This window comes from Psittacula echo (assembly GCF_963264785.1).
Source record: "Psittacula echo genome assembly, chromosome: 1".
NCBI classification, from domain to species: domain Eukaryota; kingdom Metazoa; phylum Chordata; class Aves; order Psittaciformes; family Psittacidae; genus Psittacula; species Psittacula echo.
Window position 1 is genome coordinate 147075147 of NC_137735.1, and position 12117 is coordinate 147087263.

Below are 12117 nucleotides of genomic sequence, written 5' to 3' on the forward strand. Positions count from 1 at the left end.
TCACAGGAGGTGATAAAAAGACCAGCTTTTCTCACTGAGTTATGCTGATAATGGCATGGTAGTTAGCTAGCAAGAAAAAAAATTGAACTTAATTTTTTATGCATCATCTCCCCAGAATATGGTTTTATCCAGCCAGTGAAGGCAGGAGGTTTCATCAGCTTCTGGCCAGGGCTCTCTTAGAGACATTTCAGTTTGGTCTGGTGGAACTGTCCATTAAATCAGTTCATCAGCCAGCTCCTGGATCCCACCTCCAGCAGACTCCTGCTGCTGCCTCCTGCCCTCTCACACAGGCCACTTGTCACAATTTGTCTCATGAAATGGCTCCTCTATCATACATTGCACCTGGCCTGCAATGGATAGGACCCAAACCCCACACCTCTACCTTTTAGCTCCCTTTGTCCCCCTCCTGGAGCTGTTTCATAGGGAGCATGCACGGGGTGGCCACACTCACACACTGCTCATGACAGCTTCTCCACTGCAGCTGCCGGGCAGAAAGCAACACCTCAGTGCCTGCCCTTGTCCATCTTCCCAGCAGATGGCTGCTGAACAGGGCAAGAATGAGGGGAAAGGTTGAAACTTCCCATTTTACCTGTGACAAATTGTGGGGTAATAGAAGCAGCAGACATGTTACAGAATAAGGAGAACTAGCTGCTAATGTTAAAATCATTCTCTTGAGCTGCAGCAGAGATGATAGTGCAGATTCTTGATCAGTTTTTTGGCTGAGTGAAAAGCAAAATGCACCTGTTAATTATTATGGATCTAACCAACAACCTACTTTCCCATAAACTTCACGAGCAATGACTGCAGCAGAATTTCCTCAGTACTGAAAGACGACAGAACATTTGGAATTAAAACATTAGATCTTGTTTGGGCAAGAAAGAGAATTACGTTTTCTCAGTACCACTGAAAATAAGGCCATTTTCATTTTCTCAGCCAAACTATAGGCACCAACGTTTGAAGCCATCACTGCAAATTTCCAGGACTTGGGGTAGCAAAACCAGCCTTTCAAATGAGAACTGAGACTTTGTCAATGTAGCAATAGTAATTGGGAATGATAAACTAGGGCAATATCTCTAGAGGGTGTTAAATCAGCCATTGATAACATTTTTAATCTTAACAAGATTAATTCAATATTCAACATTGGATCAAAGCCAGCAAGCTATTATGCTTAGTCATTGTTACCGTGGAAAGTATTGATGCAAGGGCCAGAAGAGCCTCATCAATTTACTGCTGAGTTTTACTACTGAAATACACCAGATATTACAAATTATCTGAAAAGATCATAATTATCCTGATGGACAATGAGTTGTGTGTGAGTCAGCAGTGTGCCCTTGCAGCCAGGAAGGCAAAGAACATGCTGAGCTACCTTAGCAAGACCGCAGCCAGCAGAACATGGGAAGTGACTATTTTCTTCTACTGCACACTAGTGAGGTGACATCCAGAATGAGGAGTCCAATTTTGACTTCCTCCTCAATCTAACATGAGATATATCTTAACAAACTAAAGGCTATTGAGATGATCAGGGCATCGGACTACATCATGTACAAGGAGATGCTGAGGCACCTAAGTTTGCCCAGGCTGGGGACGAAAGGGGGAATCTAACTGAAGTCTACTGCTATGTAAAGGCAATCTACAGAGCAGTGCACAGAGAAAGGGCAAGAGGCAATGATCACAAGTTGCAGTAAGAGATAGGATAAATAAAAAGAGTTCTTCAACATGAGACTGGAACATGCTGCCCAGGCTGCAGCATCTCCCTCCTTGGGGATTTTCAATGTTCTGCTGGACAAGGTCTGAGCAACCTGCTTCACCTCTGAAGTTCACTCTGACTTGAGGAGGGGGTTGGACCAGATCTGCCAGAATCTACCAGAACTGCCCCTTCAAATCTAAATTGTTCTGTGATTCATGATGCTTCCCTCCAGAGAAAAAGGAAATACAATTCATGTTCTGCTAACAAATAACAGAATTGTTCTTTGAATACCCAGAGACCCAACAGTTCATGTTAAAATCACCCTTTCCTCAAGATCAGAGTTGCCAATGTTTATAAGGCAATTATGTATCAGCATATCACATAAGGAATGGCAGTACAAATTGAACTTAATACTCCTGAATGAGTAGACAAAGAACACTGAACTGGCTGTGCTATTCATTTACACAGAATTCCTGGAAGACTATTTACAATTTCCTGCTTCTAACAGAATTAAGCTGCTCTCCCTCCTCTCCCTGCCAAGAGTAAACACCCACAAAACAAAAAAAAGAAGTCTTCTTTGTGGTATAATTTGATAATTCTACATGTGAGCATTCAGATTTGGTGTTTTAATGGCCTACTGTCAAACAGCCATGTTGGAAAAAAACCCAACCAATCAAGAGAAAACAGCATTGTATCATCCCTTCTGGCGAAAACAGTGCAGGTAAACAAAGCATCAATAAAAATAAACTTTTCACCTCTATGACAGAAAAATAATTGAAGCTCACACTTCTCACTTTATGATTTGAAGTAATCTGTGATTGTCTAATCTTAGTGGCACAGTTAAATAACTTCTAAACGATCGCTGGTCATCAATTAGTATGTACGTGATTTGAGGAAATTAACTTTCTTAGTACACTTGTTTTTCTACAACAAAAAAGGTTGGATTCACTTTTCGTTAATATTCAGATACAGAAAATGTTCATGATATTATCAGTTTTTATTTATATCACTGTTTTAATGAAAAATATGGTGAAAGTTTGTTAAAATGAAATCATTTTGCTGATAAACCAGCCTTAGGAGCCCTTATTCCTGAAAAAAAATGGGTGCATCTGTAATGAGCATTTGCGCCTTCCACGTCTTTAACACTGCATCTGTTTATGCAAATATATGCAAAGTTAGGACACAAAAAACCTAAATTCTTGCTTGCAAAAGCTGGATTTGTCTATGGCTTAAAGCAGAGCCTTTAGAAGTACTATAAAATGTTTCCAGTTACATTTACACATTCATTAGACATTACCTGACAGTCAAAATCTGATGATGACTCACATTAAATTACAGTATGTGAAATTGTTTTATTATGAAACTTCACCTTCAGAAATTGTATGGTTTCAGCAGGTAAGATCCAAGTTATTTCTCTAGTTCCATTTTACTTTCATCTCACACCACCATCCAGTAAAAGAGTGTATTGACCCACTGTGGGTAATGGATCTGAAACTTTTCATTCAATATAAAGAAATACATCTGCTCAAACTCAAATTAGCTTATCAAGCCATTTAAATTTTTCTTAGTTATGATGGATTAAACTCTGGTTGCAGGATCCCCAGGCCCACTAATAACACTTCACTAGCACACAGAGGCTAATTTTTCAGGTTTTTCAGTGAGCAGGTTATAAGACAGAAGACTGTAACTGGCGTCTGAGGAAAGACTGCTCTAACAAAACATTGGTAACCCATTCAGAAATGTACATATTGGTCTGTGCCTCAAAAGCTTAAGTCTGAGCTAGGTATAGCAGTTATATGTACAGTACCTGATATCACTTGCCACAGGGATAAAACAATGAGATTAAAATAAACAAATTATATAAGTTAATGAGATCAAAATCAATATGCCTCAGCCTCTAGACTTATGTGCCCCAACACAATGTTGAAATTTGTGATTTTTATTCCCACTGAGGGGACCGTCCTTTTTTAAGTGAAAGCTGGATTTGTTTATTCCCCTTACATAGAAGGGAATAATTTTTTTTTTTTTTTTTTAAAAAACAGCGTTATATCAACCCTCAATCAATTGCCTGGTATTTCAGGAAAGCAAGTACAACACTGAGTTTCTGCTTTTCATGCAGCTCCCCCCAAAAAGCTTTGAAAATCCTTGTTTGACAAGCTGTGGAGCCAGTTGTGTTATGAGTGCTGGGGGCACATGCAGCCCATGTGGCAGAGAGTCCTGTGGGGCAGCAGGAGCATGGGTAGGATGCTGCTGGGACAGGGCACACAGTGCTGAGCAGGGCTTCTTTCAAATTCAGCCACCCCATGCACCTGACTATACAGGTCTGGATGGGGAAGAAGGCTTTGCCAGTGGTATCACTAGGGCAAGGCATAGGAACTGAAATGATTACATCAAGGTATATATCTCACATGTTAAGGGAGAGAACCAACAGGTACTGATCCTCTCGCTCGCAGAGTCTGTGCTGTCTTGCCATCCAAAACACCTAGCAAACACAATCTGTGGCTGCTGCAACAGCTGCACAGCAGGGTGTGTGTTCTGTGCAGGCTAGGGAAGAGCTCAATCCTTCAATATCCTATGCAAACCCCATACGCTATTATTTAAAGTAAACTCATAAATTGCCCTCTGGTCACCTGTAATCCTGGAGGCTTATCCCTGCATTCCTCTAGCTGCAATATTAAAAAATGTATGGATTTTGAACATGAAATATTGTATTGATTTAGCTTACGCTTGAATTTTGCAGTACAATCTGTGTAAGTGGGAGTTTTCATTATAAATTTCATTTTGAAGGGCTCATGACTAGCCTGTTTCAATTCTCTCTAGGCTCAAAACTTGTTAGATATGTTTTACCCTGGAAGATAAAAACTATCATCAAAATGAGAAAGTGAGAGAAAGAAAAAGAATGGTGTAACTTCCTATAACTACAGGAAAATATTCTGAACCAAATATATGAAAGACTGAAATTTGACACTCCTTATTTCTTTTCATAAATCAGTGGTTTTTGAAACAGTAACTAAATCATTAAAAATGTAAGAGTCTATGCATATCGTCAGGAAGTTACTTCTTACATTCTATGTAAAATATACCTATAGCTTAAGACTGAATTACCTTTTCAGTATTACTGAAAGCATCTTGACTTTTACAGGAGAATCTAGGAGGCTATTTGTGTATTTCCCACAGTACTTCTGTGATGAGGCAAAGGTCGTACAGAGCCCCGATGACTGATTTTTTAGGAGAATCAGAATGTGACCTGTAAAGGATGCTCAGGTTCTCAGAAGTAAAGTGCAGAAGTTCATATGCAGTATATGGATATGTTCTTACCCACATAATGTGCTGTGCCTCGCTTCAGCTTTTCTTTCTGTTTTTCAGACTTGCCAGAACAGTAATATTCAGATTATAAATGAACACCTATCAATTTATTGGCCTAGCCTTCATCAAATAAGTCATGTCTCAGGTTAAGGTTTTAAGGACATGGACTTTCTCTTTACAAAAGTAACAGATGTAAGTAAGTAACTTGTAAAGTTCCTGTGATTTTTCAGATTCCATTTCCTACATTTTTACTTTAGCAATTGTTTAGGCATATGGTAAGTGGTATATGGATATAACAGGCTCTTTCAGTTATAACAATGAATATGAAGATGTCAAAGTGGATTAAGTTCTTCAGTAGACAATTTTGCTTACCTGTGTATGACCAATCAATCTCTTCAATCAATTTCCGCTGTTGTCTATAGTATCCATACACCAAATCTGCAAAATAGACATGAATTTACAATATAAATACCAGACCCCAACAGGAACATGAAATGTTGATAACACCACCACCACCCCAACAAGATCATCACTTTTTTTAATTATTGATTAATCAGTTACTTTGTCCTTATTTTGGCCTTCAAATGGCAAGTATTGTTTCAACAGAATATAAATACCATCAATGTCGTAGCATATAAAACACACAAAGCAAACGGAAATGATTTTCAGTTTATCCTGTCTTCCTCCCCCCTTTCCTTCTTTCTCCCTCTTTCCCCTCCTCCATTTTTCACTACAATCATGCTTTTCCTTTTAAAATTAATGCAACTCTCCTTGAAGAAACCATCTTCTGTGATATCCTTTAGAAAGAACTGATCTAGATTCCTTGGAAATCATGCAAGCTAACCTTTTGCTTCAGTGTGCGCAGGACTTCACATACTTTAACTTGGTACTACTGATGCCATTTAAAGATAGTGAACAAAATACTCTAAAATGTCATTTCACTGCATAGTATCAGCAATATTATAGCTGAAGTATGTGAAGTTACTTGTATCTCCATAAAGTTTATGGAGAGAGAAGTCTAGATATTAGATACTTTTTAATGACATTATACTTCTCTAGGGAGAAATATCTTAACTGTATAAATACTCATTGATTTATTCTGACCACCGAATAACCTTCACTGTTATCCTTTTTATGCCAGTACAACTCTAGCTACACAACTATTGATGTATGCAAATAGATGACTATGCCCGCTTATACTTATTAATATATGTAAATTGCAGCTATAGATTTTCTGAGACTGTCATTTTGAGTCATAATGTTAACTAGCTTCATAAAATACTCTTCTAGAGAGTACAATATAGCCTGTTCAAGAAATACTTGCATATGAGTAAGTTGAGCACACATATGGATTGCTTCTTTGAGAAAGCACCATAGCATTCAGCTCATATTCTACAATAACCACAAATTTAATGAAACAGTTTCATAGCATCCATTTCTTTTTCTTTAATACAGAGCACTATGTAGTTCTGATTACAGGATGCTAAATCATAATTGGTGTTTGAAAGGTTAGAAATGTTGTGCCTTATAATGACTTTCTGCTACCTCTCTGAAGTCCACGTGTTTTAATAACTTCACCAGGACTTCTGCCTCCTCCATGAAATTGTGATGGCCCTTAAATGTTTTTCTCTTTCCTTTCTCCCTCCCCACCTAAAAGCCCACTTGTAACACTTCACAACTTTCACTCATGACTAAGACTTTTACAAAAAGATCAAACCTCACATGTAACTAATGGCACTGAAAAAGGATTTACATGCACCAGCATTGCCCTTGGATCACATTTTCAAGTCAATGTGCATTGTGCCTCCTTCTTTAATTAATTATGTAAAAGAAAGCTGTTGAAGTTCTGATTCACAGGTGTTAGTTGATGTCTCCAGTTTCCTCCTTTATCCATTGTCCTCTTAATTGTTACTTCAAACAATCAGTTGAGCATTCATATGCTAACTAAGCAGGGTTTGGGCGTGAGAGCCTCCCACCACTTTTTATGTTCCACATGGAGGTCTGATGGACAAGGAGTGATAGCTTCAATGAACAAGAAAAAAAGGGGCAAGGTTCACTTTTTTGGTGCATTACACACTTATAGACCCAGTAAATCTTAAGGAAAGTCTTTATAAATGGCCGGAGACATTAGGAGTTCGTACACCTTCTTTCCTCTGCTATTCACCTATTGTGCTGCCACAGCCTGTCCCAGAACACTCACAGCCATGTGCCTTCCCACATCTGCAGGGATTGTAAGTGGTTTTCATCTTGCCTCTTTCCATTATAAATATGTGGCAAAATTGGGGAAGGAAAGCAAATTTCCTTTGGGGAAAGAAGAAACTGAAGAATCATAGCTAGCACTGGTGTCTCTTCCCGTGAACTACTTGTGTAAACTGCCCTGGCAAAACAGAACCATACATCCTATAAAGAGTTCTCGTGTAAACTGTCAGTGTTGACCAGCTAACAGTGTAGAGACCAGCTGGAAGGAAATTATCTTTTTCTTCTACAATTTTATTTTACTTAAGAGTTAACAAATTGCCATCCCTTTTACTCATGGTTTACGAAAGAAAAATACTGCTGTTAAAATACTGTATTTAAATTCCTTACATTTAATTTAAATTAATATAGGAATAATGAGAACATCACTGGAACAGGTTGCCCAGGGGGGTTGTGGAGTCTCCTACGTTGGAGATATTCAAGGCCCGGCTGGACAAGTTCCTGTGTGATGTACTCTAGGTTACCCTGCTCTTGCAGGGGGATTGGACTAGATGATCTTTTGAGGTCCCTTCCAACCCTTGGGATTCTGTGATTCTGTGATCACAAAAGAGAAGGCAAAACCGATGTCAGATTTGTGGGTTTATATGTAAATCTGTGATATTGATACTTAATCAGCTTGACAGTCAGAATGACTTCTGTCATCTGACACTGACATCTCCAGTTAGTGCCCAAAATAGTTTGAATTTTACTGGTTGAGGTGCTGCTTTATGAAATAAAAATCCTTAATGTTCTCTTCTGATCCCAGGAAGCTGTTGAGCATGTTTCCATAGATTGCTTATTTATTCATAGCACAAGGCAGCTCAGTTGTGGGATGATAATTTAAACAGTTGTATGGTTATCTTTCTATCCCTGTCAAGCAGACATGCAAGATACCATTAAATGTTTTTTACTCCCTTTTTCTATGCTTCTTCAAAGCCAGAGTTTTCTGTCTGAGGCTGTTTCCTTTCACATTCTGTCTAAACAGCGAGCACTTCAGTGCCCAAGGCCCATGAAGTCAGGAATAACAGTGGCAAATGCTCTCCTGCTCATGAGGGGTAGTTAGACCAATTGATTTGTAGCTCACCTTGTCTCATGTTCAGCCATGGGAACAAACAGAGAAGATGGGTTTCTGGTTAAAGCATAGTCATGGTAATAATAAGTTCTTGTAGATATTTCTCCTATTTAAAACTACAAATAACCAGGTTTTCTTCCTCCTGATATGAGTCTGATATTCCTTTTATACCTCCAGGCCTTGGTTGAGTTGCTTTTGATTTATTGATGTGAATGAAACATCTGATCCTCAATGTGTATTTATTCATATGTAAAGATAAAAAATTAATAGCTTTCATGATCAGCAGAAAAAAGTATCTGTGAGGGAGACCCTCTTGATTTGGCACTCTGTGCCAGGGAAATGAGTCAGAGAAGTGAAAATGGGACTTTGAACCTCTGAATTCTGTTGGAGAAAATCCTCTCAGAGATGCTGAAGCAACAAGCATCAAGTATGCATCAGAGGCCCTTCTAAACATCTGTAAAAAGGGTATTCTGAGGACAGCACCAAGACACAAGGTATGTTTGAGGATGCTGCGATCAGCATGCTGCTTTGCTAGACATGATACAAACTCAGGTGTAATCTAGCACTGTAATTTCTACCAACATGCTATAATTTTACCAGCCCTTTCTGCTTGTCCTTTTTGACACAGCAGCATCAACAGATACCAGCTGCTACACTCAAGAGTTAAAAAGGAAAACCTCCTTATGGTTTTACCTTCACTCGGCTGAATGGAGCCACCATTTATAAGATTTTGACATCAGAATGACTTATTTATGGGAATTGGAACACAGTAATGTCTGCATTTGTGAGATTTTCTACAAACAGGGCACGGATGTTCTGCATGTACAGTATGGGTAATCACCATTAACTACACATTTAGACTGCCAACACAGTTTGGTCCTGGGAAACCAGGTGTCACTTGGTATTTTCCTCCTTTATTAAAATCAAATCTGAGAGCAAAGTGAATAGATAGATACTAAAGGCATAAGCATTCATTTAGTGTAAGTGGATAGCCAGCAATATTATTACAGTTATGGAGATAAAGGCTGTGTTGGTACAAAAATGATGGCAATTTCAATTTACATAGGCAGGATTCAACCTGTGGTTCTTAGGCCAAGGAAGAGGACAGGAGCTCTTGGGATGCCAGCAAGGATGGGAGCAATCACTGAAAATATGTGATCATTTTCTCTTTGAGAAATACAGAAGTTTTTGTTTTAAACAATTTGTGTCTCATGAGATCTCTCCTCTATGTACACTCATATTACTAACTCTCTGCAGAAACTGGAAGCTGTGAATACCACAAACACAGGTTTGGAAAGATTTTAAAATTCTGTGAAGGAGAGAGCCGCAAACACTTCTTAAACACAGTGACACCACTTTTGGCTCACTAAGTCCACTGATAAAACTGGGAGGATGATACTGGGAAACAGTCATTGCACATTTGCCCTGTTTTAATGCACTTGCCTAGGCATTTGCTATTTGCAAGAGACAGGTCTCCAGACAAGTGGCATGAACTGGCAAAGCGGTTTTAAAATTTTTATTCACATACATATTGGGCTTGACCAGACACTCATCAAACTGTTTAGAAGGATGAAAGTCTATTTTCACCCGGTTTCAGGTATTCTGTCACACAAACTGACCCAACTCCATAGAAAGCTACCAAGATGTACCAATTCTGTAATGGGATCTATAAAATCCTTAAAACCACAAAAATGCTTAAATAACCCACCTCTACAACTTCGTATGTTCTTTCTTCTGAAAGTCAATGTGTCAAAATCTTTTGTCAAGAGGGTCTGAGACTGTGTAGAGAAATTTATAAATCTTTTTTACTCACAGTTCCTTCTGTACAGGCTTATTTTAGGCATTGCTACATATTTGGGTATCTATAGCCAGTTCCCTTCATTGTGCTTGAGTGCAGGCAGCTCATTCCAATACAGATTGAAAAAGCACGACTTTCCCTGCACTAAATATAAAGCTAAAACAAAACTCCTTTTACAGTTTGACAATTGTTGTGATATATTTACTGAAACAAATTGTGTTTAAATCTATTAAAAAAAAAGACCCCAAACAGAACAAAACCAGCCAAACAAACAAAAAAGCCAAAGCCCCTCATCCAGAACCCCCCAAAACCCTCCCAAAACCCCACAACCCACCAAACAGACTGATTGAATACATTTAAAAGCAATTATCAGTAAGCAGCAGAGTATTAATAGGCACTCCTAACTTTAACCTGTCACAACTTTACAGCGAATAGTGCCATGAATTAAAAGGATAATCCCTGCGGTATTAGCTAAGGTTTATTGATCACATTTAATCATAATTTTCTAGTGCATTTGAATATGCAAAAGCAGCAAGGACCCCAGTTTGACCAATTTATGTTCTACTCCCATAGGAATTTTAAATGCCTTTTACATTTAAATGCTTCTGAAATTCTTAAGCAGCCTGTGGAAAGTGGGAGGGATCTCAGGATTGGGCTTTTTCCAATGTGGGGCATGGTCCAATCTATGTAAATTATCTAATTCCACCTTCTCTCTGACTACAGGCGAAGTAGTAGGAAGTGCTAGTTGGAAAGGTTATTAAAAATCTTTACTATGTTTCTCCAATTCTTCTCTGCTTGTTAATATTAACATCTACAGACCAGTAAAGCTCTACAGCTTTGGTAATATCTAAAACTCTTGAGAATAGACCTTATGCAAGTCATCTCAAAGGAACATTCACTGAAATAAATGCTTTTTAGCACAGCAGGGGCTGTGAAGTCAAGCTGTTAGAAAGTTTCTCTTTTGTGAACTATTTCAGTAGTTAAAATCATCTTGCGCACCCTAATGAACAGCCTTAGACTGAATTCTATGAAAGTGTTGGTGGGGGGGATATTGAGAGAAATATATTCTCTAAAGGAGGAAGTCTTTAACTATTAAATATTTTTCTTTCCCGTTTATTTTATGCTGAAATTGTAAATTCTACTTAACCATTATGCCTCCAGTCATGTTACAGTAAGTTTCCTGAAAGGTGGCTCTCTTGATAGCAATACCTTCTTTTGCTTCAGAGAGGTATTTACTTGAAATGTCGTGGTGAAACCCTTTTTTCAACTACAAATGGGAAGACAAAGGAGTCGCCCTGGATGATTTTTGTATAAGTATTCATATAAATCTAGGGATTATACCACATACTTTTTATAAAACCATACCAAAAAGATTCTGCTCCCTTAAGAAAGCTCTACACCCAACATTAAGACTGAAAACTTCCAAGGCTCATCATGGACATCTGATATCAACTGCACATCTACAAAAACACGTCTCTATTTGCTGAAACATATATTAACATAATGCAAACAATGCAATGAAAAACTGGTAAACAAATGTAGAACCTGACATTTTCTAACAAATCCTAACAATTATATATATGCATACGTATGTCTAGATATATGTATATTGTGAGAACTTCTCAAGAATGGGTATATAAATATACTCACATACATACTGCAATTTCTTATGATTGTATCATACTATAAATCTCATGTTTACCCCTTTAGCCACTTCCTTATTGCAACTGATTACGTAATCATATATTTGGAAAAGAAAAAGAAATGTCTCATGATTGATAGAGACAACAGAAAAAAATATAACAAACACTGGTACCCTAAAAAAACTAAAGGCAAAACAAAGACACTTAATGTGTTGATTTGTTTGGTGGTTTTAAGTAGTAATTTTCTTTTTACTAGAATACAGCAGAATTATTAAAGTGGCATAAGGAAGATCACAAATAAAATAACCAGAATAATTACAATTACCGTTAAATTTATTCATAATACTGTATTTCAAAATACACTGAAGTGAGGAAC

General features: G+C 38.0%; 1 protein-coding gene across 1 annotated transcript in view; it reads right to left on the minus strand.

Moving 5' to 3' along the window:
* The window catches only part of PTPRZ1 (protein tyrosine phosphatase receptor type Z1), a gene marked incomplete at both ends in the record, with an annotated part of 134503 nt that overhangs the window by 96190 nt on the left and 26196 nt on the right, over positions 1–12117 (minus strand). Inside the window, one exon of the mRNA XM_080621782.1 lies at positions 5366–5431. Coding sequence (XP_080477908.1) covers positions 5366–5431 — 66 coding nt within the window. The remainder of the gene's footprint in view (positions 1–5365; positions 5432–12117) is intronic.